Here is a 25,010-nt window from a genome sequence, read left to right as displayed (position 1 = left end):
TGCTGCATGAGCATGCGAACGCTTTAAAATTTTTATTTTTATTTTCTTATTTTATTTTTATTTATTTATTAACCCTGTCCCTTTAAATAAAAAATCTGATCACTTTTTATTGCTGTCACAAGGAATGTAAACATCCCTTCTGACAGTAATAGGCAGTGACAGGTACTTTTTATGAAGGGATCGGGAGTCTAAAAATACCCCAAATCCCTCCTTTGGACTTAAAGCGGGAGTTCCGCCGTTTTTTTTTGTGGCCCGGTCTTCTGTCGCCGTCTTCTGTTCTTCTCTTCCGGAGATGTTGCCTCGTCGCTGTCTCCGGTCACTATGACAGCGGACACGCGGCGACTTATATAGGGACATCCCCGGATGATGTCCCCGCCCATTATGATGTCACAGTCCCAGAGGATGCTGGGACTGTGACATCATAATGGGCGGAGACATCATCCGGTGATGTCCCTATATAAGTTGCCACGCGCCACGTGTCCTGTCATAGTGACCGGAGACAGCGACGAGGCAACATCTCCAGAAGAGAAGAACAGAAGTGACAGAAGACTGGGCCACCGCTTGCAAAAGAGCTAGAAGAAGGCGCAGTGGCCCGGCAAGAAGAACCAAAGAGGGGGATAAGACCCCCGAAGAGGGGGACAAGACCCCCGAAGTCGGAAGAAGAGGGCGGCGGTGAAGAAGAAAGCCGGGCTCCTCCGCTACTGAAAGAGCTAGCAAAAGAGCAGAAGATAGAGGAGGAGTCCGGCGAGAAGACCCCCGAAGACAGAAGAAGACCCCCAGAGCTGTGCAATAAACTATTTTAACCCTTGTGTGTTGTGTTTTTATTTTTTTTTACTTTTTTCACAGGTGAATGGGTAGGGGTACATTGTACCCCATACTCATTCACATAGGGTGGGGGGCCGGGATCCGGGGGCCCCCTTATTAAAGGGGGCTCACGGATTCTGATAAGCCCCCTGCCCGCAGACCCTGACAACCAACGGCCAGGGTTGTCGGGAAGAGGCCCTTGTCCTCATCAACATGGGGACAAGGAGCTTTGGGGTGGGGGGGCCACGCGGCCTCCCCTTCCCCGAGGCAATCCATGTTGAGGGCACGCGGCCTGGTACGGCTCAGGAGGGAGGGCGCTCGCTCGTCCCCACCCCCTTTTCTGGCCGGCCGGGTAGCGTGCTCAGATAAGGGTCTGATATGGACCTGGGGGGCACCCCCACGCCGATTTTTTTGGCGTAGGGATTCCCTTTAAGTCCATACCAGGTGACGGGGCCAGCGACGCCTCCTTCGCTGGTCCTGGCTACCTGGAGCCACGCTCAAAGCGAGCTGACTTTTCTCCAGGCGGGAAAAGTCCGTTCATTTCAAAAGTACGGCGGACTGGCACTCACACGGCCGTACTGTCCGCTGAAATGCGAGTCCGGCGGACAGATTGGTGTGCAAAACTACTTTCTTAGTCCGCCAGACTTTTGGGTAAAAAAAGTCCGCTGGAGCCTACACACGGGCGGATTGTCCGCCGGACTTTTCCACTGGATTGTTTGATCGTGTGTATGCTGCATTAGATGTACATAAAGAGTTATAGCATTACCAATTTTGAAGTAGATGACTCGTCACCTCCTTTCTGCTATTCAGCAAAGTAGAAATCAGCTTATTAGATAATCCCTTTTTCCTCAAGAGTTCTTCCTTTTTAGCAAGGCTGCTTTTTCTACGAGAGAACAAGTAGATTGCAGCTAAAAATAAGAAAGTGTTTTCTAGTTTTTCCAAGAATGAGTCAAGTCCACATATTTACACCATAGTGTAGTCTACAGCACGCGTAGACTACCTCTGCCTCACCCATGTTGTGTTTCCCCCCACTTTCCTGCTTTTCACTATATGGCATCCAAGTGCAGTAGCAGATCTCATCATAATGCCCAAGGCTGCTTTGAGAAATCACAGGGCCGCATACAGCCTACCTGTCAGGGCCCCCTTCCTCAGGCCGGAAGTGACTGGGGACATGGAATTATCAGTCCCTTTGTCTATAGCCTTAGCTGCACAGATGAAGGAATAAGAAGTTCTCAAAGGCTTCATGCTCATTCCCAGACTGAAGCATAGCAAGCACAGTTTACTATGCTTCAGCAATGAATGGACACAGGGGTGATTGGTACTGATCGCTCACTGTGTTCATTTAGGAATGAAAGGGGCCAGTAAATTGCAGCTGCAGGATAGAGAGGAGGGAAGCCGGCAGCACTGTGGGGGAGCGGGGCACATAGGGGGAGCGGATGGAAGGGGTGTATGTGCTAGCGGGGCTGCTGATAGAAATTGCAGGGCCCTGTGCAGACTACATGATTGGGCCCCACTAAGAAAATATTAAAGCTATATTTCACTAAAAAATACAATAAAATTAACAGACACAAACACAACATAACTCGCAGAATTCCAGCTAAATCTAAATCGAGTTGATAAATAAAAATGAAGATGAGAGGAAAAAAACTACAGGCTGGGCTCCGGGATCAGAGAGACAGAGGGAGAGAAACAAAGTTACAGAGATAACTAACTCAGGAGCAGAGCTAACACTAGAGCCAGCACACAGGGAGGGCGATTAGTAAGGGACAACTGTCTTTCTCAGCAGATAAAACCTAGCATCAGGGGAAGGATTGCTACAAAAATACAGTGTGATATAAAATATTGCAATGATCTAGGGTAGGGATGAGCCGAATGCCCCCCCCGGTTCGGTTCACACCAGAACATGCGAACAGGCAAAAAAAGTTAAAATCTATGGGACACGAACATGAAAAATCAAAAGTGCTAATTGTAAAGCTTTATATACAAGTTATTGTCATAAAAAGTGTATGGGGATACGGGTACTGCCCTAGGGGAAATGTATCAATGCAAAAAAGTTTTAAAAACTAAAATTTTTTCAGGTGCAGTGATTTTAATAATGCTTAAAGTGAAACAATAGCAATTAAATATTCCTTTAAATATTGTGGATGTTGGTCCCCTTAGTCTGCGTGTAGTGCATCTTTCCCATGTTTATTACAGTACCGCAGGAAAATTAATAATAATAATTTCTGAAGGAAAAAATGTAATTTAAAATTGCTCGTGGCTGTAATGTATTGCCGGCTCCCAGCAATATAGATAAAAAACAATTGAAAAAAGTGGCGTGGGAGTCCCCCCCAAAATCCATACCAGACCCTTATCTGAGAAGGCAGCCATGGCAGGCCAGGAAAGTTGTGGGTGTCTGCGGGTGGGGGGCTTATCAGAATCTGGAATCCCCCTTTAACAAGGGGGCCCCCAGATCCCGCCCCCCCATGGGAATATGTATAGGGTACATTGTACCCCTACCCATTCACCAAAAAAGTAAAAAAACGACAGGAGACAGTTTTGGAAATTTGCTTTATTAAAGAATAAAATAAAAACGTTTCCCCCATGTCCATCTATCTTCAGTCACGGCACTGATGGATCCAAAAGATAGAAAGAAAAAAAAGCTCTGCCTCCCTGCAACTGCTGTCTCTTGGCTGTGACAGCTGTTATATAGGCAAGAGCGGGGCCAACCGTTGATGTAAATGGTTGACCCGCCCCTTCTGACATCACATGGTGTCACATGACATCAGAAGGGGTGGACCCACCCTTGCCTATATAACTGTCATTGAGGCAGAGCTTTTTTTTAAATATTTTTCTGGTCCATCTGTGGTGTGATTGCAGATGGATGGACATAACGGGACAAATTTTTTCATCTTATTTTTTAATAAAGGAATAGTCCAAAACTGTCTCCTGTCCTTTTTACTTTTTTGGTGAATGGGAGTAGTGATGGGCGGACTTCCGACGGGACGTTTCGCGAACGCGGACCGCAAACTCGGCCGATAGTTCGCGAACCGGAACGTTCGCAGCGGGCCCCATTGACTTCAATGGGAGGCGAACTTCGCAAACCTACAGGTCAAATTTGCAGCCACAAAATAATTAATAGCTGTGCAAACATAGTCCCACCACATGGCCAATGACACATGTATGAGGTGAATCTGGGATCGACAACTACAAGCATTCTTTTTTTATATGGGAAACTGTTGTGACAATTCAGGACTGTGGAGCGCATGAAGGCAATGGAGGAGAGGGAAGGTCAGGGACCAGAGTAGGCAAAGAAGAGGGTGCAGGAGATGATCACCAGCAGCGTGACATACAGCAATGACACCTGCACCGTGATAGAGTCATCTGACAACAGCACCGTGATAGAGAGCACTGACATCAGCAGTGTGACATACAGCAATGACATCTGCACCGTGATAGAGTCATCTGACAACAGCACCGTGATAGAAAGCACTGACATCAGCAGCGTGACATAAAGCACTCACACCAGCACCATGATATACAGCACTGACAGCAGCACCGTGACAGAGAGCACTGACATCAGCAGCGTGACATACAGCAATGACACCTGCACCGTGATAGAGTCATCTGACAACAGCACCGTGATAGAGAGCACTGACATCAGCAGCGTAACATAAAGCACTCACACCATCACCGTGATATACAGCACTGACAGCAGCACCTTGATAGAGAGCACTGACATCAGCAGCGTGACATAAAGCACTCACACCAGCACCGTGATATACAGCACTGACAGCAGCACTGTGATAGAGAGCACTGACATCAGCAGCGTGACATAAAGCACTCACACCAGCACCGTGATATACAGCACTGACAGCAGCACCGTGATAGAGAGCACTGACATCAGCAGCGTGACATACAGCAATGACACCTGCACCGTGATAGAGTCATCTGACAACAGCACCGTGATAGAGCACTGACATCAGCACCGTGACATAAAGCACTCACACCAGCACCGTGATATACAGCACTGACAGCAGCACCTTGATAGAGAGCACTGACATCAGCAGCGTGACATAAAGCACTCACACCAGCACCGTGATATACAGCACTGACAGCAGCACCGTGACAAAGAGCACTGACATCAGCAGCGTGACATACAGCAATGACACCAGCACCGTGATATACAGCACTGACAGCAGCACCGTGATAGAGAGCACTGACATCAGCAGCATGACATAAAGCACTCACACCAGCACCGTGATATACAGCACTGACAGCAGCACCGTGATAGAGAGCACTGACATCAGCACCGTGATATACAGCACTGACACCTGCACCGTAAGCAGCCCCAGGAGGAAGTCAGCATAGCACAGGGATGGTGGGAGCCCCTCGTAATGAGCATAGCACAGGGATGGTGGGAGCCCCTCATAATGGGCATAGCACAGGGATAGTGGGAGACCCTCATAATAAGCAGCCCCAGGAGGATGTCAGCATAGCACAGGGATGGTGGGAGCCCCTCATAATAAGCAGCCCCAGGAGGATGTCAGCATAGCACAGGGATGGTGGGAGCCCCTCATAATAAGCAGCCCCAGGAGGATGTCAGCATAGCACAGGGATGGTGGGAGCCCCTCATAATAAGCAGCCCCAGGAGTAAGTCAGCACAGCACAGGGATGGTGGGAGCCCCTCATAATGAGCATAGCACAGGGATGGTGGGAGCACCTCAAAATATGCACAGCAGAGGTACAGCCCCAGGAGGAAGTCAGCACAGCACAGGGATGGTGGGAGCCCCTCATAATATGCACAGCAGAGGTACAGCCCCAGGAGGATGTCAGCACAGCACAGGGATGGAGGGAGCCCCTCATAATAAGCAGCCCCAGTAAAAATATGACACCGCTCAACCTCTTCAAAGAGGAGGGTACGGGCATATAGTACGGTGTGCTTTTTTTGGACAAGGAAGTGAGCCAAATGAAGAAAGAAGGTCTCTGTGCTCGATTAAAAAAATTGTTTATAGACATATACATGGTCTACTGGTCACATGTGTTAAATTCCTCCGAGATCCATGCCTCATTCATTTTTAGAAATGTGAGGTAGTTAACACTGTCGTGAGCTAGGCGAGTACGCTTATCGGTCATGATCCCCCCTGCTGCGCTGAACGTCCTTTCGGACAGGACACTGGATGAGGGGCAAGCCAACAGTTCGATTGCAAATTGGGCAAGCTCTGGCCAGAGGTCAAGCCTGCCCACCCAGTAGTCCAGGGGTTCATCACTCCTCAGAGCGTCCACATCAGCCGTTAACCCGATGTAGTCGGACACCTGACGGTCTAGACGTTCCCTGATGCTGGATCCGGATGACACCTGTCGATGGGTCGGCTGAAAGAATGACCTCATATCCGAAGTCACCAACACATCTTCAAACCGGCCTCTTCTTGCAGGCGCTGTTGGATTGGTACCCGCAACTCCTCTGGGAGTGGGAATTGCTCCTCTGCCAGTGCACGCAAAAGCAGAATGCAGCATTTCTCGAAGCAAGGCCTGGAAGTGCTGCATTCTGACAGCCCTCTGTGACGGCGGTAACATTTCCGCCATTTTGTGTTTGTACCGGGGTTCTAAGTACGTTGCCACCCAGTACTGGTCCTTGACCCTTATGCTTTTTATACGGGGGTCCCTATTAAAACACTGGAGCATGAAGGCCCCCATTTGCACTAAAGTGGAAGCGGTGTGGTGGCCTGGCTCCTGCTCATCATCTAGGATAATGTCGTCCTCTTCATTCTCCTTTCCCCATCCACGCACAACAGGGATCCCAGAAAGGTTTAAAGCATGCTCTTCTTGCTCCTCCTCATCCGCCCCGGCACCATCCTCCTCTGACTCATCTTCAGACTCCTGTTGTTGACTTGTCTTAGATAGAGTAGCCCCCCCTGGGAATTCATCCAGCATTGCGACTTCCTCATCTTCCCGCTCCTGCTCTTCCACAGCTTGATCAATGACACAACGCAATGCACGCTCCATAAAGAAGGCATAAGGTACCATGCCATTGATGGCGCCATGGCTGCGACTGACCAGTTTGGTAAACTCCTCAAATGGGCGCAGAAGTCTGCATGCGTCGCGCATGAGCAGCCACTGGCGCGGTGAAAAAAAACCCAGCTCCCCAGAACCGGTTCTGCCGCAGAGTTCATACAGGTAGACGTTAACTGCACATTTCTGCTGGAGCAGCCTATCAAGCATATAGAAGGTTGAGTTCCATCACGTCGGGCAATCGCAAATAAGACGTCTGACCGGCAGATTGTGTCGCCGCTGAATGTCAGCAAGGCAAGCCATGGCCGTGTAAGATCTTCTGAAATGGGACGAGATTTTCCTTGCCTGCAGCAAGATGTCCTGGACCCCAGGGTATTTGACAAGGAATAACTGCACGACCAAGTTTAAGACGTGTGCCATGCATGGCACGTGCGTGATTTTGCCCTGTTTTAATGTGCTAAGCAGATTGGCACCGTTGTCACACACCACTTTACCAACTGTCAAATTGAGGGGTGTTAGCCACTGATCTGCCTGTGAACGCAAAGCCGAATGTCGAATAGGTTCTGGGGAGCTTTGGCGGCACAGCGGAAGAGACGCTAGCAGCGGAAAAGGAGGAGTCAGCTGAGGAGGAGAGGAAGGAGGATGGAGTAGGAGGAGGAGGAGAAGAAGAGTCAGGCCTGCATGCAATCCGTGGCGGTAAAACCAAATCTACACAGGTGCCATGGGTTACATGCTTGACAGCCGTCAGAAGGTTCACCCAGTGGGCAGTAAAAGTGATATACCTTCCCTGCCCGTGTTTGCTAGACCACGTGTCTGTGGTCAGATGTATCTTGGCACCGACACTGTGTGCCAGAGATACATTTACTTGCCGCTGAACATGGCCATATAGCTCTGGGATGCCCTTCTCTGAGAAATACTTCCTTCTTGGGACCTTCCATTGTGGTGTTCCAAGGGCCACAAATTTGTGAAAGGCCTCTGAGTCCACCAGTTTATATGGCAGTAGTTGGCGGGCTATGAGTTCTGACAAGCCAGCCGTCGACCGTTGGGCAAGAGGGTTATCCGGCGTCATAATTTTTTTACGCTCGAACATTAGGCCCACGGAAGCCTGCCTTTTTGCAGAAAAATGTGAGCTTGGCGTGATGGAAGGTGAAGTGGAGGACAATTGTGAGGAGAGAGGAGAAGGAAAAGTAGAAGACGATGCTGGACGGTGAGAGCCTGCAGTGTGGCTTTGTGTGTTCCGTTGCTCCCACTCGGCTCGGTGATGGCAGCTCATGTGCCTTCTTAAGGCGGTCATCCCTAGGTGAGTGTTGGGCTTACCGCGACTAATGCGTTGACTGCAAAGATTGCAGATGGCAACGCTATTGTCAGCAGCGGACACGTTAAAAAAAGCCCACACTGCGGAGCCATGTGCCGGTGTCCTGGGAGCGCCAGATGTGACCGTACATGGTCGATGACTCGCTCCTGATACATTTGCAGTCTGCTTTGTCCCTCCTGTGCAATGTAAGTTATTCCTGCTTCTCCTCCCTATCTGCTGGTCCATATCTCCCTCTGAACTCCCCTCCTCTTCCTCTCTTGTGGGCACCCACGTGACATCACTAGACACATCATCATCAACGTCACCTTCCCCACTGCTATAAGTAGAGATCTCAGAGTAGGCAGCAACACCGGGGACCAACCTCCTCCTTGGGCTGATCTGGGTACTTTCGTCAGACTGCTGAGTAGCGGTTGTTGCTACCTCCTCTTCCTGATCCAATACCAAGAGTGGCTGGGCATCAGAAATGTCCTCTTGATATGGATCGGAAAATAATTCCTGTGACTCAAGCGGAAGGTATGTGGTGGTGGTGGTGGTGGTGTTGTTGGTGGTAGTGTCTTTAGGGGGGCACATAGCAGAGAGTGAAGAAGAGGGTGCAGATTGAGAGGATGAGGAGGGTGCAGAAGAGTAAGGCTGAGCGAGCCATTCAACCAAGTCTGGTGCGTCCTTTAAAGTAATTGAACGCACCTTCTGCAACTTCCCACTTTGGCTCAAGCCTGTTGCTCCTGCCCTACCCCTACCACCCCTGCGGAAGGGCCTGCCTCTTCCTCTGCCTGTCATTTTTTAAATGACCCTGTGACAAAACTCTCAGTCCCTATACCAATGAAGGACTGCTGCAGTATAGGGCAGCGGTCAGCAGTAGTGCACCTCAACCCTATGTATTGTGGACCGATCCCAGTCCTTATAGAATGGCAGACTGTACCTCACTCAACCCTATGTACTGTAGTACCCTATCAGTCCTTATAAGGACTTTTTTGGACCAAGTAGGTTGTGTGTGAGTGATTAGCAGACTGTACGTCAGTCCCTATACCGATGAAGGACTGCTGCAGTATAGGGCAGCGGTCAGCAGTAGTGCACCTCAACCCTATGTATTGTGGACCCATACCAGTCCTTATAGAATGGCAGACTGTACCTCACTAAACCCTATGTACTGTAGTACCCTATACCTTACCAGTCCTTATAAGGACTTTTGTGGACCAAGTAGGTTGTGTGTGAGTGATTAGCAGACTGTACGTCAGCCCCTATACCGATGAAGGACTGCTGCAGTATAGGGCAGCGGTCAGCAGTAGTGCACCTCAACCCTATGTATTGTGGACCGATACCAGTCCTTATAGAATGGCAGACTGTACCTCACTCAACCCTATGTACTGTAGTACCCTATACCTTACCAGTCCTTATAAGGACCTTTGTGGACCAAGTAGGTTGTGTGTGAGTGATTAGCAGACTGTACGTCAGTCCCTATACCGATGAATGACTGCTGCAGTATAGGGCAGCGGTCAGCAGTAGTGAACCTCAACCCTATGTATTGTGGACCGATACCAGTCCTTATAGAATGGCAGACTGTACCTCACTCAACCCTATGTACTGTAGTACCCTATACCTTACCAGTCCTTATAAGGACTTTTGTGGACCAAGTAGGTTGTGTGTGAGTGATTAGCAGACTGTACCTCAGTCCCTATACCGATGAAGGACTGCTGCAGTATAGGGCAGTGGTCAGCAGTAGTGCACCTCAACCCTATGTATTGTGGACCGATACCAGTCCTTATAGAATGGCAGACTGTACCTCACTCAACCCTATGTACTGTAGTACCCTATACCTTACCAGTCCTTATAAGGACTTTTGTGGACCAAGTAGGTTGTGTGTGAGTGATTAGCAGACTGTACGTCAGTCCCTATATCGATGAAGGACTGCTGCAGTATAGGGCAGCGGTCAGCAGTAGTGCACCTCAACCCTATGTATTGTGGACCCATACCAGTCCTTATAGAATGGCAGACTGTACCTCACTCAACCCTATGTACTGTAGCACCCTAGACAGACCAAGTTACCAGTCCTTATAAGGAGCTTTGTGGAACAAGTGGGTTGTGAATGATTAGCAGACTGCAGCAGAAGGGCAGCAGTCAAGTATAATATTCTTTCTATATTTGGAAGAAAGAATATTATACGTGTACAAGCCTATTACCATACCACTCATACCAGTCCTGAAAAGAACCTTTGTGGAACTAATAGTAACAGCTACTGATTAAACTGACCCTCACTGCCTCACACACTGCTTCCTGCCTGTCCCTATATAAACTGACAAAACAGAGGCTACTGGAACAATAATTGAAATAGCACTTTTGTGGACCTGATAGTAACAGCTAATGACTAAACTGGCTGTCCCTGCAGCACACACCGTCCTGTCCCTTTCTCTAAACTGACAAAAGACACTCAGGCTGCTGCAACAATCACTAGCACAGCAAACCTATATACACCTAACACCTATACCAGTCCTGAAAAGAACTTTTGTGTACCAAATAGCTAGCGATTTGGGTCACTGTAATCTCTCCCTGCTCCACACAGCAACCTCTCCCTATAGTGACAGAAGAAAGAATGTAAAATGGCCGCCGGATCGGGTGTATTTATAAGTTAGGGGGAATGTCCAAGTGTCCATGTGCTGTAATGTCTCAATTGGCTGTCCTGTACCCCATGATGGATGTGTCATCATAGGTCAAAGTTCTTTTACACAGTAAACGCGGAAGTCCACCGGGCGAACGGCGCCAATAGTCCGCCGAACGGGCGGACCACGAACAGCCGAAATTCGCTGCGAAACGACCACCGGGCGAACTGTTCGGCCATCACTAAATGGGAGAACCCGGAGACACCCACAACCATCGGCAAGGGTTGTGGGGATCAGGCCAAAGCACCCTTCCCATGTTGAAAGCAAGCAGCCTGGTATGGTTCAGGAGGGGGAAGGGTGCTTGCTTGCTCCCCCTTTCCTGGCCTGCCACCGCTGCTTGCTCGGATAAGGGTCTGGTATGAATTTTGGGGCGACCCCCATGCCATTTGTTTTTTAAAATTTGGCACACTGTGTTATATATACTACACTACCTGCATTGACTGTATATAGAGTCTACACCGAATGCACACCACTAACTAACCTGCCTGCCTAATATAGCTCAATCTAACTCCGTCCACCCACTATACATGGCCGCTATGTAAGCAGCCTTATATAGTGTGGGGCGTGGACTTAGTCCCCCTGAATCATGATTGGCCAAAGGCACCCTTCCCATGGCCAATCATGGCTCTTGCAGCAGAGCGCTCTGTGATTGGCCAAAGCATGCAGGTCAGGTGCATGCTTTGGCCAATCATCAGATGTCAATGCACTGCGACCTCGCAGTGCATTATGGGGCGTTACGTGGCGTTCAAAGTTGCCATGGATGCCCCATAAAATTCGCAATTTACCGAACATCGGGCTCATCCCTATGCTGGGGTCTCTGCTAAAATATATATATATATATATATATATATATATATATATATATATATATATATAATGTTTGGGATTTATAAATAATTTTCAAGCAAAAAATACTGATTTTGAACAAATGTCAGAAAAGGCTTAGGCATGAAGGGGGTTAAAGACCAGAAAATGTGTCCATCCAGAGTCTCTGGTTTATAGACGATATACATCCTAAATATAGAGCCATTTATTTATCCAACTGTCCATCCAGAGCCTCTGGTTTATAGACCGGATACATCCTAAATGTAGAACCATTTATCCAACTGTCCATCCAGAGCCTCTGGTTTATAGACCGGATACATCCTAAATATAGAACCATTTATCCAACTGTCCATCCAGAGCCTCTGGTTTATAGACCGGATACATCCTAAATATAGAACCATTTATCCAACTGTCCATCCAGAGCCTCTGAATTATAAACCAGATACATATATTGAGCTATTTATCCAACTATGCATCTGGAATTGTTGGATTGCAAAACAGACACATAATAAATATAGAGATTTCCTATTATATCGAGTGGAACACGGAGACATGAAGAGTGCCATTGTACAGACACAGGAAGTGAAAACACAGCTGGAGAGGAAGTGATGTAAGTAAGGAACAAGAAGTGATGTAGAGGTCTAAAAAGGACATCCTGGGTGAGAGGTGAGTTGCGAGGAAGTAAAAAAGAAAACATTGTTGGAACTGACAGCAGAGGAAGTAATAATATTAATTTATTTAGAAGGACACAAGGATCTCTACAAGAACGCCATTATGGACAATCAGCCGCCCCTCACATCACCGGGTAAGAGGAGACTTTATTGTAAAGGAGAGAGCAGTACGGAGGATCCACCTAGATCCCCCATCATCTGATAAACACATAGAAACAATGTATTCAGTCAGTGTGTGTGTTTCCTACAGATGGATCCAGTAATGGGAACCCACCAGAGAGATGTCCCCATCCTCTGTATTCCCGGGATTCCACACAGGAAGGTCACACCATCCCCCACCATCATCAGGTAGGTGGGACTGAGGAATTAGAACTCAAATACTTTGTAGAATTCTACACGTCAAAATAACATTCTTCTATTTCATCTCTTGTTTCCTTTTATAAATCCGTTTTATCACATTTGGGGTTTAGGGTGAACAACTGAAAGACATCAAAGTTGAGGTTAACGTAGAAAAAGAAGAGAAGTCCGGGGATCCGCAGTCTATGGAGGAGGGTGATCCTCTGTATTCCCGGGATTCAATACAGGAAGATCACACCATCCCCCACCATCATCAGGTAGATGGGGCTGAGCAATTACAACATTAAAAGTATTCTAAGCTATGAGATGATATTTTTCTATTAAATCTCTTGCTCTATTTATATATTGTTCTTTCATCTTTGGGGTTTAGGGTGAGAGATGTCCCCGTCCTCTGTATTCCCGGGATTCCATACAGGAGGATCACACCATCCCTCACCACCATCAGGTAGGTGGGGCTGGACATCTAGACCTAAATATATATTCTAAGCCATGAGATGACGTTCTTCTGTGTAGTCTCTTGTTTTACTTCAACATCTGAAGTGCAGCCTTTGTTACCCACCCCCCATCCCCGTTTCTAGCTCCTTTGAGCGCCCTACATTTTTCACCCCCATTTTTGTTTTTTAATACATTCCTTTCTTCTGTGGGTCTTAAGCCCAGACACATTGTGAGTCCTCTTCATCCTTGTGTTCTTAAAATGGAGGGTACATACTGAATGACGTGTCATTTGTGTCCTTTATGTCTGCCTTGAGTTGACTTTAATAGATGTTTTCTGTTATTTTTGGTGTAGGGTGAAGAACGGATCAATATAAAAGTTGAGGTTAAAGAAGAAGAAGCAGAGACGTATGTGGGGGGTGATAAGCCATTCACGGAGGAGGTCGGGATGATTATGAAAAGTGGACAGGAGGACATTTCTCTACATTTTGACACAGGTAGGTAACAGACATTGTGGAAAAAACAGGTCAAAGTCTCATACTTCTAAGTATAAGGATTGTCGTGTAAAAATAAATGTTAGATAATTATCAGATCTTCACATCATCCTATAGGCAGGTTCTAAAAGGTTAAATATGTGTTTTCCTACTAAAGGGTCAATGTGTGGTATGGTAAGAGTTAACACTTGGTGCTGTGATGTTCCTTCCCCTTCATGTGTCACTTCCTGATTCTGAACCGGATCGGACCTCGTGGTCTCTTCCTGTATGGGAGGTGATCAGTGAGGAAAATGTAAAGAACTGTGTGGTGGAGTTTCCCCTTAGCGGGACCCCTGGATGGGTTCCAAGCAGGGTAGGGACAAGGGGTGGGCTGGAGATGTGGCTGCCCTGGGCACAATTGTTTACTGTAGAGATGGGGCACCTTCCTTCTGTTACAAGGCTGATAGGAGTAGTGATAGCGACATTTAGACAAGGGCGTGACTGATCGGTGTAGGATCCCCTAAACTTGCACATCATGAATGAGGAGTGGGTGCAGTTTGGCATCTTTGCCCTGGGCACTGGAAGACCTTGTCACAGCACTGGTTCCAAGGACTGGACTTTTGATGCCATTTACTAGGATGCAATTAAGCTATAAAAAGTTATGAACAACGCCGCACAGCCAAATCCAGTACATTGTTATTATAGGTGATCCGTGTTCTGTGCCACCTGGATGGCAGTCTGGGTAGATGTGTGTTGTATGGCCTGGGCTGCTAAGCCAGAGTTTGGGCCTATCCCGGGCACATCTGGCTGCTAGGCTGTCTGAGGGTCTATCCAGAAGCAAGAGAGCAGCGCAGGGTTGGGATTGCGGCTTGCAGCCCAACCAGATTTGATGGTTCTGCGGCTGGAGAACCTGTCGTGGTCGAAGGTAGAGGGGAAGCTGTCACCACTAAGAGACCATCCACCTTATTATCAGGGACCACAGTGAGTAGCTGAAGAAAGTACCGGAGCAGTATTCTCACAAACCAGGTACGGGGAAGAATCTGGAAACATCAGCAGGTGTCAAACCGGGGACCCAGCCAGCAGAGGTGATGCTTGCAGAGCAGCATTGTGTGTCAAGCCAGGGACCAAGCAGGCCAGTGGGGTGAAGCTTGAGAAGTATCTGGAGTGCCAAGATAGGGACCCAACAGGGAAGCAGGGGGGATGATTGAGGAAGATACTGAGGATCAGAAAGTCTAGTGAGAGAGCCCGGGAGCTCAGTTTAGTGAAAACGAAATAACGTCATCACGTTCTGAACGATCAACAACTTTGTCCGACCGTGTGTATGCAACACAAGTTTCGGACAAAATCTGTCGGACCAAATCTAAAGGATTTTGTTGTCGGAATGTCCGACCGTGTGTACAAGGGCTAATACAGAAAATTGTAAAGGTGACCTAACACCGGACCCCCTTCACCCCCCACTCCCGGGCCTCACTGTACTTACCGTCAACCGTCCTCTACTCTCAGGACTCTCTCACCACTCCAATGGTCAGGGGATATGAAATACCCCACTGCTCTGTCTTCTCCATACTGAGCTGCCAGGATGGACCAGATGCATTCTGATTGGTCAGAGCCATCACATGTAAAGCGCGGTCCAGGAGGGTGGGGAGGGGATCTGGTGTTAGTTCAGATTTACAGTTCTTCTGTAGAGGTGATCTAACCCTTTAACCACTTCAATACCAGGCACTTCCCCCCCTTCCTGCCCAGGCCAATTTTCAGCTTTCCGCGCTGTCGCATTTTAAATGACAATTGCTACACTGTACCCAAACCAAATTTTTATTATTTTGTTCCTACAAATAGAACTTTCTTTTGGTGGTAATTTTTTTTCCCCTTTTTCCCTTTTCTTTATGTTCCAACATATTTTTTATTATTTTCTTAAATTTTATACAAACAACAAAACACATTTGAATACACAAAATACAGTCATTCAGAATACACATTTGATATTCATTATAGTTATAACTACAGAATAATTTAGCTTTATATATTTCTTCAAAAAAAACAAAAACCTCCTCTATATATTCTGAGCAACAAGACCAAAGAAAAAAAAAAAAAAAAAAAAAAACAAATAATATTATCTCACTTTAACAAGGTCATAGAATCTTTATTCAATCTTTAAAATGATTTCAAGCAAAAATACAGTATATATGCTCCAACAGCAATAAGTTTAAATATTAGCAAAGTCGATGAATTTTTAAATGTTATCCAGGTCGGCCACACCTCACTAAACTTCTGTATAGTATCATTTTCAGCTACCAGTTTTTCCATATGCATAATACTATTAACCCGTTCCCGCCAAGCGTACGCAGATGTGCATACTCTGCTTTTGGGGATTATACTGGGATGATGCCCGCAGCTGCAGGCATCATCTTGGTACTGTTGTTTAGAGCGGGCGATTGGCTATCCAGAGATAACAACCAATGCGCCCCACCCCCGCTGCCTCTCGCTGATCTTCTGGGGCTTCCCGGTGGCCCGAGGCCCGATCAACAATCCCCCGCTTCTGGCGGCTAGGGACAGACTGGAACGAAGCTGGAAACGGCTTCATTCCAGCCTCCTGATTGTAAACACGGAAGTGACGTCACAACGTTGCTTCCGGTTTACTCGGCTTCCGATGTCGCCGGTTTTAAAAAAAAAATACAGTATTCAGAATCGGCGAAAATGGTGATCTGAATACTTTGAAGTGCAAAGGAGGGATTGGAGGTCTTTTAGACCCCCCCGATCCCTCCATAAAGAGTACCTGTCACCACCTATTACTATCACAAGGGATGTTTACATTCCTTGTGACAGCAATAAAAGTGAGGCTCGGTTCACACAGGGGGCGACACGAGGCCACACGACTTGCCGCGCCGCGACCTGCCGCGACCTCAGCGGCGACTTGCAAATGACTTCTGTATAGAAGTCAATGCAAGTCGCCCGAGGTCGCCCAAAAGTAGTACAGGAACCTTTTTTCTAAGTCGGAGCGACTCGAGTCGCTCCTCTTAGAACGGTTCCGTAGTACAGAACGGGGGCGACTTGTCAGGTCGCGGCACGGCAAGTCGTGTCGCCTCGTGTCGCCCCCTGTGTGAACCGAGCCTGATCAGAAAATGTTTATTTTAAACACAACTTAATTAATAATATAAAAATAAATAAGAAAAACATTTTTAAAGCGCCTCCGTCCCCGCGAGCTCGCGCAGCAAAGAAAAAACATATGGAAGTCTCGCCCGCATATGTAAACGGTGTTCAAATCACACTTGTGAGGTATCGTAGCAATCGTCGGAGCTAGAGCAATAATTCTAGCACTAGACCTCCTCTGTAACTCTAACCTGGTAACCGTAAAAAAATTTTTTAAAGCTTCTCCTATGGAGATTTTTAGGTACCGTAGTTTGTGACCATTCCATGAGTGCGTGCAAGTATAAAGCGTGACATGTTTGTTATCTATTTACTCGGCATAACATCATCTTTCACATTATACAAAAAAAATTGGGCTAACTTTACTGTTTTGTTTTTTTTAAATCCATGAAAGTGTCCCTTTTCCCAAAAACTTGCGCTTAAAACACCGCTGCACAAATACCGTGTGACATAAAATATGGCAACAATCGCCACTTTATTCTCTAGATTCTCTACTAAAAATATATATAATGTTTGGGGGCTCTAAGTAATTTTCTAGCAACAAATATGGATTTCAACTTGTAAACACCAAATGTCAGAACTGGGCTTAGTCATGAAAGGGTTAGGAGGCTCAATCCACTCTAAGCCCTTGTACACATGGTCGGAGATTCCGACGGAATGTGTCCTATCGGACCGTTTTGTCGCATAATCCGACTGTGTGTGGTCTCCATCGGACTGTTTCCGTCGGATACTCCGACGGACCAAGTTTTCCGTAAAATTTTCCCACAAAATGCTCCAATCGGACATACTCCGATCATGTGTAGCCTACTCTGACGGACAAAGTGCCACGCATGCTCAGATCAAATTCCTAAACCAAAGCTATTGGCTGCTAGCCTGAACGTAGTCGTGTCGTAACGAAATAAAGTCATCACGTTATGTACAATTGGATTTTCCGACAACTTTGTCCAACCGTGTGTATGTAACAGTTTCGGACAAAATCCGTCGGACAAAATCCAACAGATTTGGTTGTCAGAATGTCCGACCGTGTGTACAAGGGCTAAAATTGTCGGGACACTAGGGGATTTCCAATATCTTGGTATCAATTGTCTGATTGCTGATATAAAAAAGCAAAGAAGAGATTTTTGGGTTTTAGGTAATATTTGGGATAAGAAAGAGAAAAGAGCCAATTCAAAAGAACTATTAATCGATTCGTTCACAACAATATTGTATAATTTAATTACTTGATCCCATCATTTATAGATAGAAGGACAAGCCCAGCATAAATGGGATAAGTTGCCTATAGCCACATTACAGCACCAGCATCGATCTGATTGCGATGAAAAAATGTAATTTAGATTAACTGGAGTACGATACCATCTAGATAGCAATATAAAATGACGCTCTTGGGTTTCACAAGCTATTGAAAATTTATGAGTGTTAATAAAAAATGTATCCCACTCTTCCCCTTTTTATTAACTGGTTTAATTCCAGCTCCCATTTGGTCGTATATGATGGTAAACCAGGTGAATTAAAGATAGATAATAATGTGTATATCTAATGCCGCGTACACACAACCAGACTTTTCGAAGAACTAAGTCCAACGGTCTTCCCGATGTACTTTCGGCAGAGGTCCAACAGACTTTCTGAATGAAACGGACCTGGCCAGACACGACCGGACTAAGTCCGTTCGAAAGTCCGTTCATTTTGAACGTGATGGCGTAAACGGGACTAAACAAGGAAGTTCAATAGCCAGTAGCCAATAGCTGTCCTTGCATCGCATTTGATCCGTCGGACCAACATACAGACGAATGGTTTTCCAGATTTTTAGTCCGTCGGACTCGAGTCCGTCAGATAGATTTGAAACATGTTTTATTTCTAGGTCCATCAGACTTTTAGGGAAAAAAAGTCCACTGGAGCCTACACACGATCGAATTGTCCAATGGATTCCGGTCCACCGCACCAAGTCTGCCGGAAAGTCCGATCATGTATACATGCCATTAGATATAGTATGTGTTGGTGGTTCTAGAAATATACACAGCTGCTCAAAATCTGTAAGCGATCGATGGATAGAGTATTTAGGAATCAAGGACAAGTAAAAACTTTGCAATTGTAAACAAACTATATACCTTTCCTCTGATCGTGCAAAGTTTGAAACTTTGCAAATGGCATAAAAGGTACCTTCCAAAAACATATGTCTAATCTGCGGCCAAAAAGATATGTCCCATCTTAGAATAGCATTGGAATAAGTACCGATAGGAAGAGAAGGACTATCTATTAAGGGAGTAAGTGGAGCTGGGATAGAAGACAAAGGAAATCATTTTAAATAATAATAATGCCAACACTCCAAAACCATATAAGTGAGCAAAGGCCAAGAAGAACGTAATCCTAGATCCTTAAAACAAAGCCAGAGAGCCGATGGAGAAGAACCTATTTCCAATTGCACCAATTGTTTGTCATCATAATGATGGAACCAATTCAAAACCCGGGAAAATATCACTGCTTTATAATAGCACTCGAAATCTGGCAAGCCTGCCCCTCCACGATCTTTGGAGTGTTTTCCAGTTAATTTGTGGTTTAATATTTTTCCAGATAAATTGCAATAATAATTTGTTCAATTTTCTAAAAAAAATATTTTAGGTATTCAATTTTGACAGCTCCTCTCTCTCTCCATACATTTTCACACACCGCGGCACTGCTCTGCCAATAGAGTGTGGAGGAACCCCACTTTCCTCCTCCTCTTCCCTTCTCGGATATATCGGTTGACCTCTACTATCTTACAATTCCAGAGGGGGGGGGGGGAATTCAAATACGCTGCCTGCATGCCACTAACTAACCTGCCTGCCCAATCTAGCTTAATCTATCTCCATCCACACATTATACACGGCCGCTATATAACATAGTGTGGGGCATGTACTCAGTCTCCGTCAGCCACGATTGGCCAAAGGCACCCTGCCTTTGGCCAATTATGGCTCTCGCAGCAGAGCGTGCTGTGATTGGCCAAAGCATGCAGGTCAGGTGCATGCTTTGGCCAATCATCAGATGTTGATGGATTGCGATCTCTCAGTACATTATGGGGTGTTCCGTGGTGCTCGGATTTGCCACAAACACCCCATAAAATTTTCAATTTGAAGAACGGGCGAACACTCAATGTTGGAGTCAAACTTACATTCGACTCCAACATCGGGCTCATCCCTACTCAAGGATCTCTGCTAAATATAAATATATATATATATATATATATATATATATATATATATATATATATATACAGTGGTGTGAAAAAGTGTTTGCCCCCTTCCTCATTTCCTGTTCCTTTGCATGTTTGTCACACTTAAGTGTTTCGGAACATCAAACCAATTTAAACAATAGTCAAGGACAACACAAGTAAACACAAAATGCAATTTGTAAATGAAGGTGTTTATTATTAAAGGTGAAAAAAAATCCAAACCATCATGGCCCTGTGTGAAAAAGTGATTGCCCCCCTTGTTAAGGCCCGGTTCACACCGCTGCGGGGGGAGATCCGGATGTGATTCGCACAGCAAATCACATCCGATCTCCGTAGCGATGCGAGTTCAGCCATACAGATAGTATGGCTGAATTCGCAGCGCTCCCGCAGCAAACTCGCACGGGACCCTTTTTTGGGTCCGCAACAGAATCGGATCGCATGGGGGTTCACACCATGCGATCTGATTCCTGTGCGAGTCGGCAGATCGACTGCGATATGCCGACGGATCTGGGGGTGTCATTAACATAACATTGACACTCCCAGCCGTCCGCATAGGGCAGTGTGAACTGCCGGCGGGAGGTGTGCGATGCGGGTAAACGCCGCGGATTTGCGGCGTTCCCGCATCGCTATAGTGTGAACCCGGCCTAAAACATACTATAACTGTGGTTGTCCACACCTGAGTTCAATTTCTCTAGCCACACCCAGGCCTGATTATTGCCACACCTGTTCACAATCAAGGCATCACTTAAATAGGAGCTGCTTGACACAGTAAGGTCCACCAGAAGATCCTTAAAAGCTACACATCATGCCGAGACCCAAAGAAATTCAGGAACAATTGAGAAAGAAAGTAATTGAGATCTATCAGTCTGGAAAGGGTTATAAAGCCATTTCCAAAGCTTTGGGAATCCAGCGAACCACAGTGAGAGCCATTATCCACAAATGGCGAAGACATGGAACAGTGGTGAACCTTCCCAGGAGTGGCCGGCCGCCCAAAATTACCCCAAGAGCGCAGCGACGACTCATCCAAGAGGTCACAAAAGACCCCACAACAACGTCCAAGGAACTGCAGGCCTCACTTGCCTCAGTTAAGGTCAGCGTTCATGCCTCCACCATCAGGAAAAGACTGGGCAAAAATGGCCTGCATGGCAGAGTTCCAAGGAGAAAACCACTGCTGAGCAAAAAGAACATCAAAGCTCGTCTCAATTTCTCCACAACACATCTTGATGATCCCCAAGACTTTTGGGACAACATTCTGTGGACCGATGAGACAAAAGTGGAACTCTTTGGAAGGTGTGTGTCCAAGTATATCTGGCGTAGAAGGAACACTGCATTTCAGAAAAAGAACATTATACCAACAGTAAAATATGGTGGTGGTAGTGTGATGGTCTGGGGCTGTTTTGCTGCTTCAGGACCTGGAAGACTTGCCGTGATAAAAGGAACTATGAATTCTGCTGTCTACCAAGAGATCCTGAAGGAGAATGTCCGACCATCTGTTCGTGTACTCAAGCTGAAACGAACTTGGGTTCTGCAGCAGGACAATGATCCTAAACACACCAGCAAGTCCACCACCGAATGGCTGAAGAAAAACAAAATGAAGACTTTGGAGTGGCCTAGCCAAAGTCCTGACCTGAATCCTATTGAGATGTTGTGGTATGACCTTAAAAAGGCCGTTCATGCTCGAAAACCCTCTAATGTAACTGAATTAGGACAATTCTGCAAAGATGAGTGGGCCAAAATTCCTCCAGGACGCTGTAAAAGCCTCATTGCACGTTATCGCAAACGCTTGGTTGCAGTTGTTGCTGCTAAGGGTGGCCCAACCAGTTATTAGGTTTAGGGGGCAATCACTTTTTCACACAGGGCCATGATGGTTTGGATTTTTTTTCACCTTTAATAATAAACACCTTCATTTACAAATTGCATTTTGTGTTTACTTGTGTTGTCCTTGACTATTGTTTAACCTCCCTGGCGGTATGATTCAGTCTGGAATAAGGTGCTGAAAGCGGTACAATTATTTTGCATGGAAATCTGGCTTTTATTTTGTAGTCTTGTAATTCTTAGGAATAACGCTCTGAAATCTCTTCAAACCAGAGTCTAGCGGACATCCCGGGTATGATAAAGTTTATAATATAATAAAGAATAATAAAAATTATTCAATAATGTAATCAAATCCAAAAAAAATGAAAAAGGGACATGTTTTGGTTGCTATGGACAATCTCCAAATTCCAAGCAGTAAAAAACAGTATTTATAATATAAAAGTGCATGCAGGGCATTGCACAAACCACTAGGGACAAAGGGTGTGTGTATTTTTTACGACAGCACTGTAATCTGTAAGATTACAGTGCTGTGTGTTTTGTGTCTTTTTACATTTTTGAATTTGCCGCCGTTCTCCGCTCCCGTGCGTCGTAACGTCGCAGGGAACGGAGCTCGGCGGCATTCGGCACTGTGAATCGAGCGGAGGACAGCTCGATCACACAGCGCGGCGGACATCGCTGGATCCAGGGGACAAGGTAAGTAAGTCTCCCTGTGTCCTCCCCTGCATCGAGCGGTGCAAGCCCGAGTCTGGCTCGGGGTTACCGCTATTGTAATTAAAATTCCAACTCGAGCCAGACTCGGGATTACCGCTAAGGAGGTTAAATTGGTTTGATGTTCCCGAAACACTTAAGTGTGACAAACATGCAAAGGAACAGGAAATGAGGAAGGGGGCAAACACTTTTTCACACCACTGTATATATATATATATATATTTTTTTTTTTTATTTGGGGTTTATAAGTAATTTTCTAGCAAAAAATACTGATTTTAACTTGTAAGCAACAAATATCAGAAAACGCTTAAACATGAAGGAGGGTTAAAGACCAGAAAATCTGTCCATCCAGAGCCTCTTGTTTATAGACCGGAAACATCCTAAATATAGAACCATTTATCCAACTGTCCATCCAGAGCCTCTGGTTTATAGACCGGATACATCCTAAATATAGAACCATTTATCCAACTGTCCATCCAGAGCCTCTGGTTTATAGACCGGATACATCCTAAATATAGTACCATTTATCCAACTGTCCTTCCAGAGCCTCTGGTTTATAGACTGGATACATTGTGAATATTGAGATATTTTTCCAACTATACATCTAGAGTTAATGGATTGTAGAACAGACACATAATAAATATAGAGATGGAGATCTTTTCCTATTGTAGCAATGTGATCATTTCTTTGCCCATTTACTAAAGTGGAAGTAAACCCATCGATTTAAACAGTTAAACAGTTAAAAAAAAAGGCATTGCCAAAAATGCTAACTGCACATTGGCTGTGCTCTCAAACTATCAAACCATCCAATGGCTGGTGTCATAACGAATCACATGTGCAGCACCATAGCAGTTGAAGATTACACAGAGGCAAAGATGGCAGCTTCCTTGGCTGAAAATTATAGGGGAGTTTACTTCCTCTCTTAAGTGTATACTCTTGTTATGCAGTGTTTGTTTGCCCTTTTCCAATATGGTTGTAATGCTCTCTCTCTCTCACCAAGGATGGTTCACTGAATTTTATTTCTTCAATACATGGCCTTTCTTTTTTTTTTTTATCCATACATTTTTTTTATTTTATCAAAAGAGAACATACCAATTAAGATTGCTGCAAATGGTACATATCATTGTAATGAAAAAACATTGTAAAGGCATATAAAATAGGTTTCGGTCAAATCTTGATGGCCCCAATCCAGCCTAGCCCAAATGGGTTCACGCTGTAGGTCAGGGAGGTCACCACATTGAGCCGCTAGTCAGCCTGTACAATGGAATTTCAAATACAATTCCGTGTGAATTACTGTCTATGTGAAGATATATTTCTCAATTGGGATTTCACTTGCTATTCACAAGCCCCAATTGAGTGGAGGCACTGTGCTTGTTAAAGATCCTATTCTGATCACACTGATTATGAAGACTCTGCTCCTAAATACTATACAGGTGGTGCCATCATAGCTCAGTAGCCGCAGAGAGAGAGAGAGAAAAATAGTGCTGCACTATTATATCGAGTGCAACACGGAGACAGGAAGAGTGGGATTGTACCCACCTAGGAAGTGAACACATAACTGGAGAGGAAGTGATAGATGCACAGGAAGTGATGAAACAGGAAGTGATGTATGGGGTCTAAACAGGCCCTGGGTGAGGGGTGAGTTGTGAGGAAGTAATAAGAAAACATTGTTGGGACTGACAGCAGAGGAAATAATAATAGTAATTTATTTAGAAGGACACAAGGATCTCTACAAGGACGTCATGATGGACAATCAGCCGCCCCTCACATCACCGGGTAAGAGGAGACTTTATTGTAAAGGAGAGAGCAGTACGGAGGCTCCACCTAGATCCCCCATCATCTGATAAACACATAGAAACAATGTATTCAGTCAGTGTGTGTGTTTCCTACAGATGGATCCAGTAATGGGAGCCCACCAGAGAGATGTCCCCGTCCTCTGTATTCCCGGGATTCCACACAGGAAGGTCACACCATCCCCCACCATCATCAGGTAGGTGGGGCTGAGAAATTAGAACTCAAATACGTTGTAGAATTCTACGCTTCGAAATAACATTCTTTTATTTCATCTCTTGTTTCCTTTTATAAATCTGTTTTATCATATTTGGGGTTTAGGGTGAACAACTGAAAGACATCAAAGTTGAGGTTAAAGTAGAAAAAGAAGAGAAGTCCGGGGATCAGCAGTCTATGGAGGAGGGTGATCCTCTGTATTCCCGGGATTCCACACAGGAAGATCAAACCATCCCCCACCATCATCAGGTAGAAGAATGCTTAACATAACATTTGGGTCTGTGTTTCAATTGGTTTATAAACATTAAAATCTTTTCCTATTATTATAAACATAGAGCGGAGATCTGCAGTATTTTAAAATCCTTGTTAAAGAAGAGATAAAAGAGGAGTATGATGAGGTTGATGTGATGGAAGAGTTTTCAGAAGGATACAAGAAGGTTATGATGGAGCCACCCGATACCAGGAGCCCACCAGAGAGATGTCCCCGTTCTCTGTATTCCGGGGATTCCACACAGGAAGGTCACACCATCCCCCACCATCATCAGGTAGGTGGGACTGAGCAATTACAACATAAATGTATTCTAAGCCATGAGATGATTTTTTCTTATT

The 25,010-nt window shown here is 45.7% G+C and overlaps 1 protein-coding gene across 1 annotated transcript in view; it reads left to right on the top strand.

The window, feature by feature from the left end:
* Positions 1–25,010, top strand: part of LOC143955179 (uncharacterized) — a 103,351-nt gene that overhangs the window by 45,488 nt on the left and 32,853 nt on the right. The window contains 7 exon segments of the mRNA XM_077465271.1: positions 12,511–12,608; positions 12,731–12,874; positions 12,988–13,062; positions 13,405–13,546; positions 24,287–24,384; positions 24,507–24,650; positions 24,737–24,946. Of these exon segments, the coding sequence (XP_077321397.1) occupies positions 12,511–12,608; positions 12,731–12,874; positions 12,988–13,062; positions 13,405–13,546; positions 24,287–24,384; positions 24,507–24,650; positions 24,737–24,946 (911 nt within the window).

The sequence above is a fragment of the Lithobates pipiens genome, unplaced genomic scaffold (assembly GCF_037356315.1).
Source record: "Lithobates pipiens isolate NorthernLeopardFrog02 unplaced genomic scaffold, aLitPip1_a1.2 Scaffold_35, whole genome shotgun sequence".
Taxonomy (NCBI): Eukaryota; Metazoa; Chordata; class Amphibia; order Anura; family Ranidae; genus Lithobates; species Lithobates pipiens.
This window is presented reverse-complemented; position numbering and strand designations above follow the sequence as displayed.